The sequence below is a fragment of the Cetorhinus maximus genome, chromosome 27 (genome assembly GCF_964194155.1).
Source record: "Cetorhinus maximus chromosome 27, sCetMax3.hap1.1, whole genome shotgun sequence".
NCBI lineage: Eukaryota > Metazoa > Chordata > Chondrichthyes > Lamniformes > Cetorhinidae > Cetorhinus > Cetorhinus maximus.
The window spans coordinates 15008271-15033796 of NC_135905.1; the positions used below are offsets into that span (position 1 = coordinate 15008271).

General features: G+C 41.2%; 1 protein-coding gene across 1 annotated transcript; it reads right to left on the minus strand.

Annotated features, from left to right (window-relative positions):
• Positions 1-9609: 9609 nt before the first annotated feature.
• Positions 9610-25174, minus strand: LOC144668596 (non-selective voltage-gated ion channel VDAC2). Its single transcript, XM_078530772.1, has 9 exons — positions 25075-25174; positions 17738-17809; positions 15692-15741; positions 12359-12511; positions 11925-11977; positions 11599-11826; positions 11256-11406; positions 11110-11167; positions 9610-10184 (listed from the first exon to the last, which is right to left on the minus strand). The coding sequence occupies exons 2-9, from the start codon at positions 17802-17804 to the stop codon at positions 10093-10095; spliced, it is 852 nt and encodes a 283-aa protein (XP_078386898.1). The 5' UTR covers positions 17805-17809; positions 25075-25174; the 3' UTR covers positions 9610-10092.
• Positions 25175-25526: the final 352 nt, after the last annotated feature.

The following is a 25526-nucleotide window of genomic DNA, read 5'->3' on the forward strand; positions in this document are numbered from 1 at the left end:
AAATTAAAGGGATAGGTAAATTCAGCAACCTACACATCAAAATAACCTAAAGGTGGGAAACAAAATGTAACTGCATATCTCCACTCCCACCAAAACAAAATGCTCCAATGTACTTACTGAATGAACGAATAAGAATGTAAAGGACAGTTTAAGAATCTAACTACACCATGCCAAACCACTGCCTTATTAATTCAATTATTTTATATGGATGTGAGGAGTTCCCACGGCCAAGCTTGCCAAACAACATACATTTCAATCCATTAACGTAATTTTTGCTTGACATTAGCTCAGCCTCTCTTCGCCCCATCAGCACAAATTCCTAACTCACACTCGCACACAGCAACAGCCTACACAACTCATTAATTTTGTGGCAATGGCCTCAGCAGGATGACCATGTTAATAATTCAAATAAATACACAATAATTGTTAAACCTTAACCTGGCTCTGTGATTACATCTGCTTTTTATAAACAAATGATCAATGTAATGTACCTTTAAGAATAATACGTGTTAAGGAAGATCACATGATCTGTAGTGACGAATAAGAGAGTAGCGCAGGCTACCTCAGCAGGCAATATAGAGATAGAGTTGGAGTTGAAAGTACACGTGTAGTTGCTGCTGAGTATATTGTAAATAAACGTAATAGGTAGAATTTTCCCCCTATCGGGGGGGGGGTTCTGTGGGGGCAGGTGCGGGCATGAGTGGGCGCAGACCCAATCGGCGCCACCAATTAAGGCCCGCCCAGCATGACGCACACCCGGAAGCACTGTGCGCTCCCTGTGCGGGTGGGGTTCCCTGAGTCGGGAATGCGCTCTTTCGGGCATGCGCCTGCACGCGAAGTAGCACAGAAATCTCCCTGAGGCACCCAAGTTTTAACAGTTCAATGAAGTGTTGAAAAAATTTTTATGAGCTGTCCCCTCCTGTGAAACTGTCACAAGAGCTGGGACACGTGCATTAATTTCAATAAAAATTATTGAGGAAATTTAAAATCATTCATGAAACCTCATCCCACCCGTGGATGAGGTTACATGAAAAATGCGTAGGCCGCCTGGGCTCTTCGCCTGCCCGCCAACCTTAAGGTTGGACGGGTAGCTCCATTAATTATTTTAATTCTTAGTTAAATGGCCTTAATAGGGCTTTGACAGTTCAGTGGGCAGGCAACCGACTCAGCTACGTGCCCGCCGAACTGAAAATCTAAATGACGCGCAGTGACGTTGGGACGCATGCCTAACATCACCCTACGTCATTTTACGCCTCCCGCTCGCTAACTGAAGGTTCTCCCCAATGTTCCCACCCAAGAAGTGTCTTCAGATCAACTCTATCATTATAATAGTGCAACTCGGCCACCCTATAATAATCATACATACTGACAAATGCACACCAAAACTTGCTATTTTCATTCTCGAGAGGCGAGCATTGCTTGGCAATGATTGCCCATCCTTAGCTTTCCTGAGGGGATTATTGTGCGTCTTTGCCACCAGGCCATTTGGTACAACTGAGTGGCTTGGTATGCCACTTCAGAGAGCAGTTAAGAGTCAACCACACTGGTGCGGGTCTGGCGTCAAATGTAGGCCATATATAAACCAGACTGGCTAAGGTTGACAGGTTTCCTTCCCTGCAGGACAGTGGTGAACGAGTGAAAGAAAAATAAAACTTGCATTTATATACCATTCTTCACGACCATTGGATGTCTCAAAATGTTTTACCTCCAATTAAGCGCTTTTGAAGAGTAGTCACTGATGTAATGTAAGAAATCCAGTGCCCAATTTGTGCAAAGCAAACTCCCACAAACAGCAATGTGATAATGACCAGGTAATCTATTTTTGTGATATTGATTGAATGATAAATATTGGCCAGGATTTCAGGGATAACTCCCCTGCTTTTCTTTAAAGTAGTGCCATAAGATCTTTTACATCCACCAGAGCAGGCAGATGGGACCTCAGTTTAACTTCTCATCCAAAGGACAGCACCTCTGACAGTGCAGCACTCCCTTAGAACTAGAAGGAGAGCCTAGATTTTTGTGCTCAAGACCTGCAGTGAGTGGATTTTAAACATTTTTTCTACTCTCTTAATGATGTTTAACTGGTCCTTTGCAGATCCCTATCTTTCCGACAGTTACTGTAAAATAACTCCTAATATTTTCATTTGAAAAAAACACACATTTATTGTCTTCCAATTAGAAATCCAGTCATGGGGTGATGTAAAGCTTTCACTTAAACATACAGCAAAATGCATTAATTTGTAATGCAGCCAAACCTTAGGACTATCTTTAATATCCTGCTGAGCTGCTACAGAGGGGACTCTCAGACAGAACTATAATAACTCACTTATTAAGATTTGATCTGAAGCGACCAGGCTCTCACTGTATGATGGAGAATCTAGTTTATTAAAAAATATAGAGGGAGAAGCCAATTTACAGAAGAATGATTTCCTTATTAAAATTTAAGCAATTCAGTGCAAGAAAAGGCAAGTGTTGCACGGAACATCATAAAAAGTTTCCATATCCTGCAGTAATATAGTTTTTAATCTACACATATGTTTCTGGAGAACAAGCCGATGGGATTTGAGCTTACTGATGTTTATAGATCAGAGAGACTTAGAGAAAGGCTCATCAGGTCCTTTGGCTCCTTATCTTCGTGCCAGCCCTTTTCTAGAGAAATCCAAAATTAATTCTACTGCCTCGTGTAGAGGTAAAAGACACAGCTTCCTAAGTCGATCATAACTAAAGGCCCTTAAACCACAGACTTGAGAGATTGAGGCAGAAATAGTTCCACAATGCCAGCCAACACCCTCGAGCTACAGAGCTGAATGTCAGAGCTGGCAACATCCTCTACTAAGAGCACTGCACCACTATAGTCTGAATGCTGCTACATCTTATATGGTCTCCACTATCCAAAAAAGCCCGCAACAGCTTCTTCATCTTCATCTCTACTATCAGGAGATGTTACTGATCACTAAACCGTTCTCTGTGAATAGTCTGAATATCACTGATTTGGTCATTATCCACTGAATCCCCAAAAGAGCTCAGTGGGCACCACAACATGGCTAGATCAATAGATTAACTGCACAGGAGACCCCAAAATACACACAATAAGCAAAGAATACAGTCAATTTACTTCTGTTTTCTTGAGTGCACATACTTCTGGTTTGATTCAGCAGCCCATTTTCTTAAATTATTGCCCAATTTCCAATGCTCCTTTTCTCTCTAAAGTCCATATGTCTCACTTCAAGCCTGTCCTTTCCTATTCCATTCCCTACAAACTAGCTTCCTTTTCACCAACAGCATTGAGATTACAATGGTCAAATTCCTAACCAGGACTTTGCGTGATTGAAAATCTTTCTCACTGTCTCTATCTGCTCATCCTCTTTGATTTCTCCATTAACACGTCGTCCTTCTTCAATAAAGTTACACCTGCCTCCATACGTTTACCAACACCGAGCAGTTCTATTTCTCCACCTCCGATATCAATTACAAAACCATTGCTAAACTTCGCAGCAGTCCCGGTGACATTAAGATCTGGAGAGGCCAAAAATGAAACCGTTCTTGTGGCTCCTAACACCACCTCCCTTCCTCCAGCCATTTCTTTTCCCTCAGCCATGTCTCCATCAGTTTTTCCTGCTGCAACCTTATACTAGATCCAGGGACGCTTGATGATGGGTGGCCTATTCAACCACAAGCTCAGCTTCCTCCCCCCGATTAATCCATTATATTCGTTTCAACATCAACTGACTTTGCTCTTGTTTCTACCTCGCTGATTACAAAACCTTGATTCATCCCTTTATCATGTCGAGGCACTACTCTCCTCACTGCCTTCCCAACTTTCACAAGCGACAATTCATTCAAAATGGTTTGGCCTGAATCCTCACAGCCCCATGTTTTCCCATTGCCCCTTGCTACAGTAATTTTCCTCACTTCAAATGGCCTCGTGCCCCTCACCCATTCTGACCCCTGCAATTTATTCTTTGAGTAAGTAACATGAGCTGTGGATAAAGGGGAGCCTGTAGACGTACTGTACTTGGATTCCCAGGAGGCATTTGATAAGGTGTCACATGAAATGTTATTGTGGAAAATAAAAGCTCATGGTGTAGAGGGTAACATATTAGCATGGATAGGAGATTGGCCAGGATTTTCCCCTCGGCGATTTGGGGGCGGAGCTTGGTCGCCGAGGGGAAAATGACGCGGGATGACGTCAGGAGGAATCCCCGACTTCATCCCGGGCCATTTAAATTTTTAGGAAGGCGGGCGGACAGCGAAATCAGCTGTCTGCCCGCCGACCTGTCAATGGCCAATTGAGGCCATTGACAGGCTGGTTAAAGCACTTAAAGATCTGCCCGGCCAACCTTAAGGCTGGCGGGCAGGCCAGAGACCCAGCGGGCTTCTGATTATTAATGAAACTTCATCCACTGGCGGGTTGAAGTTTCATGTCCGTTTTGTACAAAAATAATAAAGTTTACGTGTTCTTTATTAATGTCCCATCTCGTGTGACATTGTCACATGAGGGGAACATGGTAATAATTTTTTAACGTTTCCATTTTTAAAGTTTTTACCAGTCAGTGTGCTCCCAGGGACAGGACTTTGCCTCAGAGAGAAATGCTTTGACAGATAGAGAATCCTTCCACCCCCCCTGCACACGAAGCGCATAGCGCTTCCCGTTGGGGATGCCGCTGGGCGGGCCTTAATTGGCCCGCCCACTTAAAATGGCGGCAGGCCCCGTTTCAGTGGCGGGGGGTCAGCTGCCCGCTCGCTGCCAAGCCAGTGGGGCCTGCCCACCATCCGAGGGCAAAATTGTGCCCATTGGCTGGCTGGCAGAAATCAGAGAGTATGCATAAGTGGGTCTTTTTCTGATTGGCAGGATGCAATAAATGGAGTCCTGCAGGGGCCTGTTCTCGGGTCTCAACTTTTTACAATTTATATCAATGAGTATTGCTGAAAGAGGCATGTCTAAGCTCTTCATCTTGCACTCATCAAGACACTTCACAAGAATACCAATATAAGGGGAAAACAATACTTTATACTGTATGTGAAGAGAGTGCTAATTGGTTGGCAAGTGGCATTGCCATGGAGAATGCACCAGTGAAGATGACTGACAGTTAACTGCCAAGCATCGTTTGAAATTTAAATCAAGCAGCTTGACCCTGATTAGTCAAGGCATTGCCCTGAGGAATGAGTCAGCGAATTTTTAAAAAATTGTTCATGGGATGTGGGTGTCGCTGGCTAGGCCAGCATTTATTGCCCATCCCCAATTGCCCTTGTTCAGAGGGAATTTAAGAGTCAACCACATTGCTGTGGGTCTGGACTCACATGTAGGCCAAGAGTGGGTAAGGACAGCAGATTTCCTTCCCTAAAGGGCATTAGTGAACCAGATGAGTTTTTCTGACAATCGGCACCGATTTCACCATCTGCCATGGTGGGTCTCGAACCCTGGTCCCCAGAGCATTACATTGGGTCTCTGAAATACTAGCCCAGTGACAATACCACTATGCCACCACCTGGCTGTCACTTATTTTGTTTAGCTGAAACAGGTGCGATGTGTGTATATGTTCTTCCTGTCTGCAAAGAACAGGGCCCTCTGTATTAATATATGTAGCTTCTAGTACATGCAAATGTGCCACATTGTGAGTCTGACTGATAATCCCAAATTGGTTGTCAGCGTAATTCTTAGCACAGAGGGCTATTTAGCAAATATTACCCAATCATGGAATCACATCGAAGGCCTCAAGGTTGCCCAGGTTTGAGCTGCTAGATCCATTCTGAATCTATCCCGTTTAGCACGGTGGTAGTGCCACACAACACAATGAAGGATATCATCACTATGAAGGCAGGACTTTGTCTGCACAAGAACTCCTTGTGAGTAGGCACTCCTACCAGTGTTGTCATAGACAGGTGCACCTGTGACAGGTAGATTTGTGGGGACAAGTCAAGCAGGTTTCTCCATCATGTTGATTCTTTCACCACCTACCGCAGGCCCAATCTGGCAGATGTCTCCTGCAGGACTCTCACAGCTTGGCCAGTAGTGGTGTTACTGAGACATTGGAGACCCCACTCATGAGTACATTCTGTGCCCTTGCTATTTTCAGTGCTTCTTCTATAGGGTGTTCAACATGGAGGGGCACTGATTCATCAACTGAGGGAGAGCAGTAAGTGGCAATCGACAGGAGGCTTCCATGTCAGAAATAAGCACTGAAACCCTACACCCCATTGCCCAACAGATGAACACACAACACAGCAGCTTTCAGATGATATCCTACGACTGACCTGGGCACTTCCAGTAGCATCTTGCCTGATCTAACTACATCTGAGAGTTTTGTCTATGACCCTAAGCTTGCTGTACTTTCCAAACATGAAGATTAGTTTGCAGTTGATCATTATTTTGTGACTGACATTTATAGAAAAAGCAGAAAATCCTGATATTCATCTTTCAGAGGAGACATTAAACCAAAACCCCAGCTCAGATAGCTGCAACAGATTCTATGTCACTATTTGAAGTGCAGTGAAATTCTCCCTGTGTCCTGGCCAACATTAATTGTTAACGTACACATTATTAAAAACAAATGTACGGAGACAATTAGTTTTACAAAAATCTCAACTCTGCTGTGTGCATGTTTCTTTATTGTTCATGTAATTAAAACTCAATTAGATAAGACACATGTGACAAGTGTTTAAGGTTAACAATTTTTCTAATGAGTCCTGCTTAAACTTTAATTCCTATAATTACATTTATCTATACTGCAATAAAGCCCTAATTATACTAATACACTTGATCACAAGATGCAGTGGAGTGCAGTAAATATCAGAACTTTATTGGTATCAACGTTGCTCCACAGAAATCCAACACCATATTATTTAGCACATTAAGCATGTAGCGTTATATCTATACTTCAGTCTTATTACATTTCATCTGGAAGTTCAGATCAAGCAAGTCTGTGGATTTCTGCAGATACCATACCACTCAGTGATACTTTGCTAGGTTGCTCTTGTCGGGTACAGTTGACCCAAGAGCTTCAACACATTAAATGGCACATTTCACATAGACGAATAGATGGGAGTAGGCTGCCAAAGACACACGGGCACTCTTAATGATGATGAGAAATAAATCCAAGTTTGAGAATGGAATTCAACTTCTGAGACCCTCAACAGGAGTCCAGCAACCTTATTATGATCAGGCCATCAAGATGGGGGTTTAAAGAGACACACAAAAAAAAAATCAATACTCTGGAAACACAATAAGGCCACATAATTGGAAGTATCTAAATAACTAATATTAAAGTTGTCTATGCTGAAATAAAAATATTTAAAATTTTTCTGACTTTCCCTCACTTTTGCTCTATGCTGTCACACATTGCAACCAAGTGATTTTAAAACAGCTGTCAAAATACTTCACACAAGGATCACAGCAGCCATTTTCAAACATTGCATAGGCTATCCTTGAACCACCGTCTTCCCATTTCTACATCCATGAAGGTTGTGGGGATTCTATAAACTTTCATTAAAAATTGAACACCCACAATCAACATGTTCAGGCAAGTAGAGTTGTAAACTGCGAATTTACTTTCATACTTCCTCAGATCTTATTACTGATACTCAATAGATGAGATTGTTCCATCTGGATTAAATTGGAGATGTTATGGCCATTCATCAGTATACAAATTTAAACTTCTGTAACAGCAAGTAGAAACCCTACTCCTAACTGGTGAGTGAAGTTACAAATATGTTTTACAGCAAAGAGGTTTCTGGCCAGCACCAGTGTTCAACATCAAAATCCAGCACAGCAGAGCCTCAATGCTATTTCCAGAATTATATGAAAACTTAAATCATGCAAAAATCAAATAGCCAGTGTCTTTAAAAAAAATTGTTATAAAGGAGTGTGGCTACTTCAACCAATAATGGGATGTGTTTATTTCTCCCCCCTACTTGGAATCGGAGGGTGGGAAGAAGAAAGGTTTATATGGGATACATGGCACAGGAAATTATGAGAAAATATCTTGGAAAATCATTGCTTTGCTACCCCAAAATGCTAGATTCGTGGAAACTACCTTCTCTTGTGAAGATGGAGAAAAGGAGTATGGTGGGAGCACCTGAATTGTGCCACAAATCTTTTGGGCTTATTCTTGAAAATAAATTCAGTTACTGTATGGCACTCTACATCAATGAGACTAATATTGCTGCCAGGGGTGGTTTGTCATCCCAGCAGGGCACCCTAAATATTCAGCACCTTCAATAGCTAATTTTAAACTATGACTTCTAAATTATTCCAATTTCTCAGCTTTATTTGTCAATGTCATTGAAAATTAACTGCTATTGCAAAAATAGGTCTTTGGAGAAGCAAAGTATTGATGATAGTACATGAGGATGGAGCTACAGTACCACCCCAAACAAAAAGTACAAAGTAAAGTTTGGTGCATGACATCAGCACTGTTGTAAAATAAAACACCTCAAGTCAAATGAGTATTGAGTTCGTAATTTTCACCTACTGCCCTTAAAAGATGGGCCCATAAATGGTACAAATGCTGAATTAGGATTAAAAGCAAAATCTACATCAAGCAACAACAGTAAGACTGTGATTTAAGCTAATTTTCTATTGATATCTGCCATACCTTATCTTCCGTTTCCTGACTACTCATCTCAACTATCAATCGCCAACATGGAACCTTATCAAAAGCTTTGAAATTCCATATACAGACCCACTAGAAGAAAAAAAAAGACAACCCAGAAAATATGTTAACCTGACCTGTTTTTTTTTTTGAAAAACAAGTATATTCACTGATTGATGACACGTGCATTAGTCTCGCAATGTCTGGACCCAGTTTTAAATTATGTAATTATTCTAATACTATCCAATCTCTTGAATTCAGTGGTGACAAAACCATTCACTAAATCTTCATTAATTTCTGCACCTACTGCAAAGACTACTGGGTACAAACTCTGCACCAGACTATTTTAAAACTAATTTGCTCCGCTTCTCTTCCTAAGCAATGATATTCCACAGAACTTTTTATAAATCAGTGCAGATTACAACACACAGAAATAATGGAAGAGGTAAACTGGATATTTAAAAGGAAACTACTATATTACCACTTTGGTCTTCTGACTCTGGCCTGAGTCCTACACCATGGTAAAACAGCCTTCAGTTGTCAGCCCTACACAGAGACCCTCCCCATGTCAGGAGTTTACAACTTTAATCTTTAATCTGCCAATCTCCTGGTTATTTCTCAACATTCTCACAATGGCTTAAAACTGTTCCTCTGAAGCATCTGGGGATCCTTTTCAATATTAAAAGCACCACCTAAGATATTGCTGTGCCAAGTGTCAGTTTATGCATTTGTGGTGTCCATTCTACACCAGAGACAGAATGTAATCTTGCACCAATCCCCTGGATATACTAAGGAGTCACAGCAAACTCGATGTGCAGCAGTCTGTGTGTTGTGTGGCATGCATACAGCTGAGCAAAAAAGTGAAAGAAATGCAAACCAACTCCACAAAAACTGATCATTTTTCACAGCCACCATAAAGTGCACCAAACTAATCCATTGCTCCGTCCTGGGAGAGGTATGCACAGTGGTAAGCAGCTTCAAATGTTACATAAAGAGGAAAAGGGATAAAACAACACGCTGTATTTGATTCTTTTTATTCAGCATCAACTGTGTGGGTTTGGGATACCGAAAATAGTTGTGGATTTTTTTGCTATACACAGATTCCATAAAATTTAATTGCAACTTGGATAACTTCAATTTATCCAACTGTAGGTGAACTGACACAGCACAACGTCTCAAAATAGACATTAAACCAGGAAACATGCAGTCACGACTTGAGTTTTGTAAAGGCCTATTCCATTATTAGGACTGTTATATTAACAGTTAAATACATTTTTAAATTATGTATAAATGAGTGACATATGACTTCTGTATCACCTTCTAGATAACCAATTTCACTCAAAAAACAATTACAGTTTTAAAGTACTAAAAATACAGGTACGTGGTTGATTTGAAACTTCCTTTCCAGAAAAGCCCATTGGTCAAGTTGGAATTACATGTTATGGCCAAATGCTGCTTTCTTCCGATATCCCTTTGTCATCGAAGATAAAAGGTGCACATCTTAAGCTTCCAATTCAAGGCCCAGACCAAGCTTGTGACCACCAGAATTGATGCTCTTTCCATCAATTAGGGAACACAGAGTGAGTTTTATACCTGCAGTGGACAAATCATAGGTGGTTAGAAATATTACTGTCATTCTGGATTCCCTTCCATGTCTCAAGATCCAATTTTAAAACCGTTGACAGCTGAATTTTAAGTAGGAACCAGAACAACTCAGCGACCAGATGGCATGAGTCTTCATAACAGAAGTGTTAAATTTTTTTCAAAGAATTCCAACCTTGACTAGAGCAGCAAAACATCTGCAAGACATGATCTAGTTTGAGACTTTCTTTGCTCCACTTTATTAGGGAGAGGAAATCAGGAATGTGACACTGACCAGCTTGCTTTATTTATAGCAACGTACAAAACAAACCTCAGTTCACAGGCTACAGCAGGCACCTGTGGTTGGTAACGTAGAAATAAATCAGCTGGGATGGGATATGTCAAGTTGTCCTTTAGCAGCCTCATTTAGTCCCACCCAATATAACTACTGCACATTAGTTGTGCTGACCTTAGCCCATTCAATTTGAGAATATCTGCACATGCTGTTTAAACCCTGGATTTCTGAAAGTAGCATTCCTCATGTTATTTAACCTTAGTGAGCTTAGAGACACTGCATTTATAACAACGCTGCAGGCAAGAGTTTTCCTGTCATCAGCTGCACTTGGAATTATTCAAGCTGCATTAATTGTTTCATTCCAGGAACTCCAGATACTCACTTTCTCATGGGCCTTGCGAGTAGTCAGATTTCCCAGTTCTGCTTTTGCCAAGCATCTAACAGAACAGTGCCAGGTGGAATAAGAAATATAAACTGGAGAGGGCGGTGCTACAGCCCACAAGAACCTTTAGTCCGAATTGAGTTGAAAACCTAAGATTTCACTGAGCTTCAAAGGAATTCTACTCCAAACGCTTTACAGTTGAATTAACTACCTATCACCATGGTCTTCAAACAAATGAAGCAAAATGAATGGAAACTTACCTGGCCTAAGAACTTGGCTGTAAGCTAATCCAATTAGGCTGGAGTTATTGACTCTTGCCTGAAACACATTAGTAGAAATCAGTAACACAAACCAAAAAAGCCCAAAAAAACTTTTAAACGCTTAGGATAAAGAAAGCTGTACTTACAGAAATGGAAGCAGTAGGGTCGAGTTGGTATTTAGCAGCAATGCCAAAGCGGGTACTGTTGTTACCTGCAGTCCAGGCAAGATTTACAGCTGTTTCCAGGTTTTCGCTTACTTTTTGATAGATGGAGCCTCCAAATTCAGCACCGTCATTCCTGAAGATTTAAACCACATCTTAAATTAAATTTTGGTTTGGGTGCCTCAAGACAAGTGCCCAATCCAAAGCAGTAAGATAAACAAAATATTTCTATTGCCCACGCTCAATTTTTAATATTAGCAAAAATATTCAAACAAACCGGAGTTAAAGTGAACCTAAAACTAAGCATCAGACTATTGGCATAACTTACACGTTAGTGTGCAACTGGAAGTCCCCAGTTTTGTAGCCCACTGCAAAGTTGTTCTGGGTCAGTTTTGACTTGGCTGTATCGAAGGACATTTGGTAACCAGCAAGCCATCCTTCGTAACCAGCAACTGCTGAAGCATGAATTGCAGGGCCTGCAAAGTCAAAATCTACATCACAGCCCAGGTTAACATATTCACGCTTGTATGCTGTCTTCACTCTGCCACTCTTCTTGCTGAGAATGCAAAATGGGAGCAATTTAGTATCCAATGCATAAGCAAATCAGTAAAAAAAAATAAAAAATTCTGTCCCCTTTTTAACCACTATAATTACCCGGTGTTAGGCGAGAAAGTGGTGTCAAATGTCAGTTTCAGACCTTTGGCAAGCTGGTAAAGGAAGAAGAAAATGGTGTTTCAGTGCACAATTCAATACTAAGGATGTATTACAGAGCTAAATGTGACCATAGCAAATTCCTGCTCTCAGCTAATATCACAAATGTTACTTTAAAAGAACAGTTGGATGAAGGGTGTAAAGATTAACGGCCCATTATTTTAAAAATGAAAAATAACCCAACTATGGAGTACTTGGGTTCTTCCACAAAAGTCACTATTAAATGCCTCATTGACACCTCCTAGTGAGCTGGACAGTATTTTCACACTCAATCAGATAGTTTCACAACATTCCATTCTTCACCTGTTCCCCACTCAATCCGGTGTCAACTAAAATACAACACTAGATTTAGATCTGCCACATGGTCAGATGGTTACCTGATCTTCAATTGCAATTTCTGTTCCCAAAGTGTTATCGGTGTTCCACTTCTCTGTAAATGTGAGGCCATATTCAGACCACTTGTACTTGGTTTCCAAGCTTCCAGATACTTTACCGCTTTCAGTGTTTGATGAACCCGAAGTTGTGAATTCCTGTCAATGTTGTCAATGAGAGAAAGAGTAACAATTAGTACCTTCCACACTCACATTTCATTTACTTGTAAATACATAGAACATTTACCAGTGTAAATTTACTCATCTACACATTTACTCACGGTTGCCTTTAAACATAGGCTAATTCAAATGGAGGGTTTTGCAGATTTCTAAATGAATTTGTCATTTTAAAATCTATGGATATTTGGTATTGACCCATCATATAACAGAATCACATCCTCCTCTACAATAAAATAATGGGGACAAAGGCCGATTTGTATTTATATAACACCTCAGTACATCTCAAACATTTCAAAGCAGTTTTTAAAAACACAAATTGGGTCAAGTTCCTCATCTAAGCCACGTTAGCTGATCTCAGTTTGGGTAGCTTCAGGGGCACTACAAGCACGCAGTACACAAAGGCTTGGGGTGGGGCTGTGTGGGCCCCTGCTCCTGTCCAATGACTTCTACAGGTAAATGCATGTGGACAGGAGTCACTGCTTAAGCTTCTCTAACAATGGACACTTAGGCAGCATACCAGGGAGCTGCAGGTATCTGTGCCAACAACCACAGGAGATAGGGTGGGGAGAAAAGTTTGGGAAAAAAGAAAACTCAGTAAGTGCAGTAATTAATAGGCCTAAAAGTATCTCAACAGATTGACTGCACTTATATGCAAAAGAGAAGTGTGTAGACAAGGGGCACGACATTTCAGTACTCATTTAGCTATTAAAATTCAACCAGTATTGCACACTCGAATGCTTCAACTGTACCACAAACTCAACTAATTAGAATTCAATTGGATTACAACTTCTATGTGTGTCATTTCAACACTGGTGTAGATTTTGGCGACAATATATTTTGATTAGAGTTCCAATAAGCATAGTGAACTATCCCCAAGTGAAGCAGCAGTTTTTGGATCAGTTGATCCAAGTAACTGTATAACCACAACAAATTAAAAAGGATTCCTTCGAAAAGCAATTCAAAAAATGCAACATTAATTATAAAAGTGAATATTCTAATCCCTGGAAAGATGGTTTGGAATTTAGCCATTCACCAGTGACTCAGTATTAATAATTATTTAATCTACGGTTTCTAGCCGCAGTAACATATGCATTAAAGTTTCACGAGAATTATATTTTACTGCATGTAAACTTTGACAAGCAGCAGTTGCTATAATAAATATTTCTCACAACTGAATAAAACATGTTTCAGCGTCAGTGGAAATGTAGCCGTATGGCAGTCAGGTTGCATTAATCTCCAAGTCTGCTCACCGAGAATGAGCAGACTGGGTGCTCTGTCTGAATCTGACCAAAATAATGTGGCCAAGCAGACAGCAAAATGGAAAGACAATCATATAACCATGTGACAAGCTTCCATCAACAGGTAAGAGATCATCTGATAAAGTGCTAATTCCTTTCATCCAAAGTCGCGCAAGGCACCTACTTCATATTACAATACTAGTTCCAGAAGTAGCCGCATAATGTACAAGGCATGTCAAAAAATGAGTACTGTTAGGGTTTGTAAGAGCTCAACCACAGTCCCAAAGTACAGACCTAAATTCAATGCAACCAAGCACATTTTTAGAAAATCTAATTTCTCTATCTAGTGCTGGATACATTATGTAGAAAGGGTGAGATGAGGTGTAGTGAGAAGAGGCTCATGTGGAACATAAACACCGACACAGACATTCTGGGCCCAATGGCCCGTTTCTGTACTGTAAAACTCTACAGAATTCTACCTAACTGAGGCACAACATCAACAAAGAAATTGTTGTATTGTACATGATGTTTCTATTTGCTTATCATTAAAGTGGGAAAAACTGCCACGCCTCACAGACTCCAATGCACTCAGTTTAGAATTATTAAGCATAATGCAGCAACCAGAATTAACAAATGATTCGTGTTTATTACAGTGCCCCAATACAGGTGAGATAACACCAGGATGTGTGGTTTCTAAAGACTGTGGGATTCAATAATTTCCACCAGATGAAATGGTGCCATTTCAATTAAGCAGTCAAACAATCCTTCATGGCTGACTACACTTCCTTTTCAAGGCATCACTTCTCTGTACATACCTCCTTTCAACTTTGGGAAAAACCCAAACAGAAACATCAAGTCATGAACAAATAGTCATTTGGTAATACAGAACTTGAGTATTGCTGATAAAGAAAAAAGACATTTTTTTGTTGAAGCTTTTCATCTTGCACTCATCAGGACAATTGGTATTCTTGTGAATTGTCCTGATGAGTGCACGACAAAAAGCTTTGACAGAAAATGTCTCTCCTTTTTAGAAATACTCAAATCCTGAACAATTTGAACTGCAAGCATACAATGCTGCAAATAAGTATTTGCTTCAATGTTGTCACATCAATGCTATGAACCAGCCTGAGCGCAAAATCAGAGCATTAACTGTCCGATACAGAATACAATCAAAGAATGGTTCCAGTAGAAAGGTGGCCATTCGCCTCTTCATGTCTGTGTCAGCTTTCCGTCACAGCGCCTCAGTCCTCCACCCCTGCCATTTCCCAGTAGTCTTGCAAATTCTCTCTCCAGATAATTATCCAATTACCTTTGAAAGCCACAACTGAATCTGCCTCCACTAGAATCTCAGGCTGTGCATTCCAGATTCTAACCACCTATCACAGAATCTTTACTGCAGAAGGCGGCCATTTGGTCCATCGAGTCTGCACTGGTTTGCTGAAAGAGCATTCTACCTAATCCCACTCCCCTGCCTTATCCCATGCACATTCTCTCTTTTCAGATAGCAATCCAATTCCCTTTTGAATACCTCGATCGAACCTGCCTCCACCACCCTTTCAGGAAGCTTGTTCCAGACTCCAACCACCCTCTGGATGAAAAGATTTTTCCTCATCACTTCTACACATTTGTTGCATAAACAAGTTTTTTCCCCCAATGTTGCCTTGGGTTTTTTTTTTTGCTATCCACCTTTAAATAGGTGCCTCTGGTTCTCCATCCTTCCACCAATGAGACCAGTTTCTCCCTATCCCCTCTGTCCAGCCCCCTCATGATTCTGAACACATGCTGCTGAATAGTTCCTCTGGAAGTGGTTCAGCAAAATATACACAATAAGCTTTAAAAGCTCACCGACATTTTGCCTATTAAAACTGTATGACACAAATATTTAAAATACTAGAGTGTGGATAAAAGTTAATGATCTTACCACTCCACTCTGTGACTTGGTTTTCACTTCAAGCTTTACCAAACCAAAACCTAGAAAACAGAAAAGTCACATCACTAAGATCCTTTCAATTTTAATAAAGTGTATTCGCACTCTGTACAGCAGAATAGTCACCAACTCAAATCTATCCCATAAAAACATGGTTCTTGTTAACAGCATGTAAAAGGGTGAAGTTTGATAAATGTAAACAGGTCCATTTTAATAAAGGTATCATAATCGAAACTATAAGTAATAAGTGACTTAAGTATAGATTGTGTATTTAATGCTACAAGACCAGCAATACTATTTTAAAAAAATAACTAGAACTAAAAGCTTATATCCATTAGCAAATAGAATAGATGCATTTATGGGAGAAGCTAGATAAACAGATGAAGGACAAAATAATAAAAGGCTATGTTGATGGGGTTCGGTGACACTTTCTGACATTACATGTTTCCTAATATTTTACAGATGTTCATCTGGTCACCCAGCCAGGTTTTAGTAAATGATCTTTTTATCTGTTGTAACCAATGCATAATTGTGCCAGTTCTCATCGGCAGTAGTATCTCCATTTATATTGCAGAATAGGTTCAGCAAAGGGCCACTGTGCACACACTAGATTTTCACATATAGTTGTGAATAGTCATGTGAATCTAGCCAGGAACCTCCCCAGTGTTACAAGGGTATTATTACTGGCCTGCACAAGTCAGCTGTTAAGATCAGCTCTTCTAAAGCTAAATACAAAATGGTGCACCCTACATAAAGTGCTGCCAATAGGAGATGCTTACCAAGTCATTAGCCACTATCCACATATGAATAATTGGAAATCCAGATGTGATTGATTCTTAACAATTGACATTGTATGCCCAATGCTAATTCTCATTTACACAGGATGTGCGCGTGTTTGTGTGCACGTGTGTGTTTCAGTGAAATGATAAAATGGACAGAGCGGGTGAGTGCCTTTTGGTCACCGTAGTGTTTTACTTCCTTGTAATGATGTTTAAGTATATGCAAGTGCAGTGTTTCCCTGTACTGTGCGAGCTTATACAAGATATGTTATACTAAAATTAGTGCTTGTGGCCAAAATGGTGTGACAGTAGGTAGTTAGAAATATCTATAGCACAACACCGGGCTATAGGCATGACGAGTTACCTAAACCAACCTGACAGCGAAGCAATACAACGCGAAGAAGTTATCACTGCTAAATGGCAGGCTGTTTAAGATTACAATACTTTGAAAATATAATTGGTGCCAGGTGCGCACTTCTCCCATTACTGACATCTTCAAGTATTCCAGGTTTCAATGCACTTTAGCAATTTTTCCACGGTAGTGCAATCTGCTGCTCAAATTGCCACATCGGCACTGTCCTGCTAAGCATGTGGAGATGGCTTTATGGTATATGACACAGAGTTGGAGTGATCATCAATTCCAGGTCACACAGAATTATACTGCCCTAAAAACGCCACTTTCAACCTGGTCTCAGACTTTCCATTTACCAATTCTCATCACTTCTGAAGCAAAAAAACTACACTCAAAAATGTGATTTCAATAAAACAACACAGGGCAATTGTGTATGGGCAATTAAACAAGTTTATGAATTAGCCACTAGCTGGCCTGCACATAGCATTGCCACATTGGGATACAAGGGCGACAAGCTCATATTTATGAAGAGTGCCAGTCACCAAAGAATGGTGAAAATGATTTTTTATACTGCATGCACAATTGCACCAGCCAGCACTCTTCGTGCAGCCTTAAAGATGGGTGGATGCATGCCGACAGTAAGCCTGCAGTGTAAATTAAGTGCCATGGCTCAAACCAATTCTAAACCTTTTGCAGAGAGTCTCACCAATCCGGTTTCAGTCTGAATGGTGACTCCAGTAATTACAGCATAGGAAAGAAGCCAAACTACCACCTGTTAGTGCATGCTATCTTGCCCAGCATTGTGCTATAGATCTTTCTGACTACCTACTATCACACCATTTTAATAAAGTATCTTGCACAAACTCACACAATACAGGGAAATACATGTTGATTGTAGAAATACCATACCGTAGCCTTTGTTGAAAATATCTCTGGCCGCCTTGCCCAGGTCTGCATATGATGGAGGTACAGCCATTGTATCTGTAGGGTAAACACACAATAAACAATAAAGTATCACAGACTTTCCCCCTTTCGTTCTTTTTCCATTCCTCTCCCTTTCACTTACTCTAAAACTATCATGTTGTATTTCTAACTTTTTCCAGTTGTGAACAAAGGTCACAGACCCAAAACAGTCTCTCTCCACAGATGCTGCCAGGCCTGAGTATTTCCAGCATTTTCTGTTTTTAAACGAAGGATCTTAGCACTCGAAAAAACATAATTACTAAACCACACAGCTTGATTCTGCAACTCCCCCAGGAAATTACTCAATGGTCTCAACTACCAGTTCACTTCACATGACTGCAATATGAGACAGTTGACAGAGTTGAAATTAACCATGCCTTAGATAACAATGAGTATAGCTGAAACCTCCAACAAATACACAATTTAACACCAAAAATTTTGCAACAGATGTCTGTAGGGTTATATTTGAAGATAGTTTGCATGGGTTAGGCTGGTGTTCCCTCAAGTACAGCAGGTTAAGAGGTGATCTAATAGAGGTATTTACAATTAGAGGATTTAATAGGACAGAGAGATAGGGAGACAATTTTTCTCCGATGACAATCCAGAACATGGAACCTAAGTCCTAGCTAGGCTATCCAAGGGTAATGTCAGAGAGAACTTCTTCATGCAAAGGGTCATGGAAATTTGGAGGCTGATGTCAATCGAAAACTTCAACACTTGAGAAAGTTAGATCTTTGTTAGGTAAGGGAATTAAAGGATGCGGAATAAATGCAGGTAAATGAAGGGAAGGCACAGATTCATCATAATCTAGTTAAATGAACAGGTGAAGTAATTGAATGGCATGTGATCCTATCTCCAGAAGGAAGTTTGAAAACCCAACTTCCAAAATCGGGAATGCAGTAAACGCTGGCAACATATAAAGTTTAAATGTTAGTCAGATCAGTTGCAATTAGCCAAATGTGAATTTCCCGCCCTTGAATGTTTTTAAATATTTAAACTGATCCAACACAAACACGATGGGCCAAATAGCTTCCTCTTCTTGTGCTCTACCAACAATATTTCCAAAACAGTCTGTAATCCTGGGAAAGCAAAACCTGCAAACGACCATATGGAACCACAGTGCCACCTGTAACCATCAAATTTTAAAAATACCCTAACCAATCCCTGCCAAGTGAAAAGGCCCATCAGGATTTCGTTATAAGCCTCTCAAGCTTCTACTATCAAGAGTGTTTATCCTCACCAAAAAAACTTCAGCTTTACCCTCAACGATGTAGGAAATTAATTGGTGTTACACTAAATATGTCAATATTAACCATTTTCAGAACAATCAAGTGGACATGCGACCACACATCTAGGATTTTCTACAGAAAATACCTACCAGTAACTTAATGCATTAAAATATTGTCCTTTACCCACTAGGTAGTAGCACACATCAAATCTGTGCTGAGTGGTTTTTATAATGCCTCACTCTTAGGCAAATAAAATAGAAACATATTACCTTAACTGAAGTTCAGATGCTAAGACTTGATCATACAGCCATAATGCCTTAAAGGCAACACAACTATTAGGTCATACCTACACAGTCCAATAGTCACAAGGCTTCATAGTAACTTAAAAATCTGATATGATGCCAATGCTAAGGACCCCTGTAAGGCTCCAGGGTGCCAAAAGACAGATAGAAAATGAACAAAATTCAACTATCAGGCCAGAATGTGATAGTGGCTTAGTATAAATGTTAAAATTACAGTTTTAAGCCCTAGTGCTTTTCCTCTTCTCCAGTAATGCAAGTTTGTGATTGCAGTCAGTTGAATCCTGCCCTGCCAAAGGATAAATACAGAAAGCTTTCCACATATGACACTTCACCATTTTCTAAGCTATTCATTAGCTTTCATAAAAATTTTGCTGAAAAGGTCAAACATGAACTATCATTGACATCTTTTAAATTCTATTCCCCACCCCAACCCCCTCCCTCCCAAAGGTACCAAAACACGCTACCCACAAACACTGTAAAGACAGATGGCCTATTCTGGTCTCATCACTTAACCCAGCTGCTTGGCAGTGGGGTGAGGGTGTTCACACAGAAGTGTGAAGCAATTTATAATCCCTGCTGATGAAGCACCTCTCAGTAACCCAGATGAAATTAAAAATACAGGGCATGGAAACAAAAGGGGCAAATCAACAACACACATGGCACAATGCATTCCCTCTATCTACTGGTGCATGACCATGCTGCATTAATAGATATCCTGTGCAATTCTTCAACCAACTTCAATTTTATAATCATCCCTATCCTTCACTGCGCAACAAGAACATATTTGTAAATTCTATACTTTAAATCACTAGGCTGTTTGTGATCTTCAAATACTATATATTGAAAAAATTGCAGTACTTTAATATTTGCACAAAGATCCATTTACAAAGTGTGGGTTTTATTTGGTGACATTGCTTTCATCCTTGTCTTCACACGTTACATCACCATGTGCAGTGAGGCAATAACCAACATGCAAAAATGGAAAGAGACAATCATCAGGTCCATCAAATGCTCATCCTATCAGAAGGGGCAGCTATGTACACTATTCTCTCCAGTCCTCAACAACGCTAAGTCCTACAACAGGCAAAAAGAAAACTGACGAAGGGGTAGCCAACAGTAGATTCTGAAATAAAGATTAAGCTCAACTTTGACTTATAACAAAAACGTGCACGCCAATTATTGACCACAACTGTGCCACTTTGCCTCACCACACTGCCTGCTAACACCATCTGCCTAAAAACACAATGTAATCGATTTGAAACCTACCTCTCTATATTCCTGTACCATACACACACACAAGAAAAAAATTGATACTATTTTTCATCTCTGGGGAGGGGTTATTTATTATGGTGGATAATCAGAGGGCCCAGTGAAAAACATTGCAGCTAAGCTTTGAGTGATATGCCTTTAATTTGCTTCATTAACTACAAAATCAACAAGATTACCTACAATCAACACTTGCCTGGATGAGTGCAGCTCCCACAACACACAAGAAGCTTGACATCGTCCAGGACAAAGCAGCCCGCTTGATCGGCACCACATCCACTCCCTCCACCACCGACGCACAGTAGCAGCAGTCTGTACCACCTACAAGATGCACTGCAGGAATTCACCAAGCTGCTTAGACAGCACCTTCCAAACCCACGACCACTACCATCTAGAAGGGCAAGGGCAGGAGATAGATGGGAACATCACAACCTGGAAGTACCCCTCCAAGCCACACACCATCTTGACTTGGCAATACATCGCTGTTCCTTCACTGTTGTTGGGTCAAAATCTTGAACTCCCTCCCTCACAGCACTATGGGTGCTCCTACGCCACAGGAACTGCAGCAGTTCAAGAAGGCAACTCACCACCACCTTCTCAGTGGCAACTAGGGACGGGCAATAAATGCTGGCCCAGCCAGTGAATCCCACATCCCGTGAGTGAATAAAAAAAAAACAAGAGCTGCTTTTTAAATTGGGTGTCTGCAGCTGCATGCATTAAATGTGACTGGACAGATGCAAGATAGATTTAAAAATTCAACCAGTGTATGATACAGTGAAACAGTCTCATTGCCAGGGCCAAAATTGAGGAAATTCCACATTTAATTAGACTAAGGCAGAAGAGGTAAAGCCAAAGAATGCACTGCAGTTCCTGTTTCATTTGCAAGCCAGGTTTGAAAATGACTACAAGCTGTGTAAAATGAACATGGTCCTTAGATTCTGCAGTTCAATTGTGAAGGACACTGTAAAAGCAAAATGAGTGCAGTAATGCAGACAGATTGAATGAATGAATCCAATCTGCTAAGGATGCCACACAGACACAAACTAAGCAAAATGGAATTGGCACATGTACTTAAAACTAAGATGCACCAGACAGAGCTCCCAATAAAGATCCTATCTTCCTAGACAGGATAAAGTAAATGCTTTGCCTGACAGCCAATTCTTCCGGCACCAAGTCCCCTAAGCTTTTTCTTTCCTTTTCCCTCCCCAGGCGACCATGTTGGTTTCTATTTTAATTATATGGTCTATGCTCTTCTGAACTCTTATTCCTACTATGTTCAAATGATGTCATTCTGTATCCACTGTACTGAAATCAAGACCACCACCTCTGCTCTGGGCTACTTACATTCCTCAGTCTTCCCTCCTTAACACAAACTCAGAGGCTTTTAAATCCCAAGGTTGGCATCACTCAATCACTATTTCACAAATTCTCTCCAAACCTTTTAAATCCCAAGTGTCCTACATTATAATTTCCAACTAGCTCACAATTAAGAATTATTCAGGTATGAAGATATTTTATTAGCTAACAGCAGCTACAGAAACATGTCTAAGAAAAACAAAGTTACTACAGTTTCAAACTACTGAAAAAGAAAACAGTGCAGCAAGATTTCAAAGTAATTGCATTGTTTCAGCTTCAACATGGAGGGCAATTCCAAGCACCTTACAAATATAGCCAAGAGCATCATGTGCAGAAATGTTGTATGTTGTACCTTTGCATTGGCATCACATTGCTTGAGCTACTGTAAAGTGTGATTTGCAGTCTTTGACATTGGGGATAGCAAATTTGAAATGTACTTACATGGGTCATTTAATTGCAGCTAATTTATGCAATTAATGCATTCCTATTGGCAGAAACTAATATTTTTAACATCTGATCACAGAAGTTACATGAAGAGTACCTAGGTGTGGATTCGTTCATGCCTACCAATAGCCAATAAGCTTTAGCATGTTGAACAGCAACTCTCTTGCTGGCAGCAATCATAGAATACAGTACAGAAAGAGGCCATTCAGTTGATCACGCCTGTTCCAGTTCTTTTACAGAGCTAGCTAATTAATCTCACTCCACCTTGCAACAGACCCAAAATCCTTTTTTTTTCTTTTTCAAGTACCACATATACCAGTGTAAAGGTGGATTTTTGAGACAAATTTTTTAGGCAAAAAGTTGATCCGACTTTTACGCAATTAATATTTTTGAGGGGTTTATATGCATGCTTGATTTGGGCCTGTACAACATCCTGTACATGGACCAGCTATGATCATTTCCCCACTCGAAGTAAATCATCTTGGCCTTGTGGCACCCAATACTTGTCCATAATAATGAGCGAAAAGCCAATATGGAAGGAGGACCTGGTAAAACTGCTTGTCATAGGAGATTGAAATGTAGACCTATAACAAGTATTTGTTTTCAAAACTTGGTTTATGCCACAACCACATATTTGCAGGTGGTTTGTGCCCATGGTGTGATGATTAGGCAACTTCCGAATGTGAAGATCAAGGTCAATACCAAACTATTTTTAAAAAACTTACAGCTCTCATGCAACTAACAGCAAGCACCAGGAGTTTAGATTCCCTTTTCACTGTGAAAAATGTGACAGGCCAAGACACTGTTTCAATTTAGCAGGGTTTAAGTTTGCGTGACTATAATTTAACCCTTCTTTCAATTATTTTTGCATTGACTAACAGGTTGTGATAATACAGTACATTTAAAAGGGGTTCTATTCTGATGCTTAAAAACACATATAAAGCAGACTTGAAAAAATGGATGTAGCAACTGTATTACTTAAATACAAGATCAAAAGAATTAAACCTTAATATATGTAGTATTACACATTACAGCAGATAAACAGGCCATTCACCCCAATAGGTTTGCTATCAAAAATGGAAATGGATAGGCATGTTAGTTAATTCAAATATACATACAAACATACAAATTAAGGGGAGTAGGCCACTCAGCCCTTTGAGCCTGCTTTTATCTTAAGCTTAGCTGAACATCAGTTTACCTACAACAGATAGGAATGCACCAGAAAGGGCTATGAGTGCTGCTGACTCCTTGGTAGATAAATCCTATCAGCAGCAATGTAAGACACATGAAAGTTAATGAAAATATGGATTTAAACTTAATATATCCCTATTTCTCCCCCCCCACCCCACCAGTGACTCAACATATGTACCTGTGCAGCCCATGCAAGAAGCAGCTTGCACGCTGAGTTCATATGAATTAATTTGGAAGACTACACTATTAAGATTGTGCAGCCACCAGAAATAACTGGGCAAGACTGCACCTGAATATACTCAAAGGCGTACCAAATCCGACCATGGCTGCCTTTCACAGCCTGCAAAACAAGAAATGTAGGCGGACAAATCCTGGAAGCAGAAAGTAAAGCTGGAAATTTAGAAAGGCCCAGGCTACAGGTAAAATTTTACACTTCAGCCTCCATGTATGATTTATAACTACATGTACAGAACAAAAAGGTTTCTGGTTCAACACAAAAATTAGGCAGAAACACTACCCTCAGCAACACCCCCCCTCCTCCCCCTCTCATATAAAGAGGCAACAGATGCAAGGCCTCTTGTAAAACAGCAATGAAATTGGTCACTGCCTGACTGTCATATGTATTAAAACAAAGACAACTCTAAGGGGCTGTGCAGGGCAAGTCATTAGAAATGAGAGCACGCATCATCGACGTAAAGAAAAGGCGTGACCCAACAGAAACGAATGACATTCAGTCTGCCTCCCAAATGCACATGTCGTCCTTCCATACAATGCAGCAATTTTTACAACATTTCCTCGTTTGAGAAAAGTCCATAATAATAAAAAAAACCATTAACCCTCCACACGCAAAAAAAGAGGCTGGTGGAGTTTTAAAAAAAAACGAAACGTTACAGCAAAAGGAAATCCAAAATGTTAATAAAACCTCATTCCTGAAATGAAAGTCAAGTCAAGAGGATGGGCAACAAATGAACGTATCCGCCGCCCAGGCGCACGGCTCGGCTGATGCGGAGGTCAAAGCGATCACCTTGACTCCGTGGGCGGCTGCTCTGGGGCCTCGGGGAACAGCGGGACCAGGGGGGTCGCCTGGAAATATCCCCCCGCCGCTGCCGCCTCTCTCAGCCCGGGCCGCAGCAGCCGGCGCCATCTTACAGGCTGGAGTTCGGCCTCCTCCCGGGAATGCGGCCTCCTACCCCACCCCTGGGGGGGGGGGGGGGAGAAATATGTGCCCCACCCCCGGGGGGGGGGGTGCAATGTGTCCTCCACCCCCCCCCCCCCCCACCCCCCACCCCACCACCTCACCACCTGGGCGGGCGGCTCTCCCAAAGGCGGCTCCAGAGTGAAGGCCTGGCCAAGAGGGCCGGGGCCGGGGGCTCGGGTAAGGGAGCGGATGGGCGGTGAGGAACCGCTGCCCCGATGTCGAGTGCGGACACCCGCCCCACTCCCAGATGGTGCGTGTTTAGCCGGGGTTTAGTTCCCTCTTCCTCCCCGGCGTTACCTGTCGCTGCTGCCGCCGCCGCTCGGCCTCGCTCTCTCCTGCTTTAAGGGCGAAGTGAAGGAGACAGCGCCCGCGCCTGCGCAGTCTCAAAAACCCGGGAAAGGGGGTGGGGGCTACTGCGCCAGGACCCCGTCGCCCGTGATGACCGCAGCGGCCGCCTGAATCCAACCAACACGCCCCACCCCAACATCAAAAATAACAGTGATTATTCTTCTCTCTCTTTTTTTTAACGCTGATGTGCGTGCTGAATGAAAATATTTTATTTGCTTCGTCTTCTATTTTGATGAAGGCAGTGCGCTGGTCAGCTAAAGTCCCAACATCTGTTCTTTGGCTACACTGTTGGCTCCTTTGTCCCTTGTACAAGGTCATATTGGTCAAATTTTGTACCCCTCAAGCACATGGGGTGGGGGGGGGAACAGTAATACCCCACGCTTAAGGAACAGCTTGTGACA

Bases quoted from the DNA above. Each gene is read 5' to 3' on its own strand.
- LOC144668596 (XM_078530772.1), bottom strand. From the start codon at position 17,804: ATGGCTGTACCTCCATCATATGCAGACCTGGGCAAGGCGGCCAGAGAT. The intron at 11,827-11,924 runs GTAATTATAGTG...TTGCATTCTCAG, and splicing joins ACTTTCTCGCCTAACACCGG to CAAGAAGAGTGGCAGAGTGA. The intron at 10,185-11,109 runs GTAAGTTTCCAT...TGTCCACTGCAG, and splicing joins CAGCCAAGTTCTTAGGCCAG to GTATAAAACTCACTCTGTGT.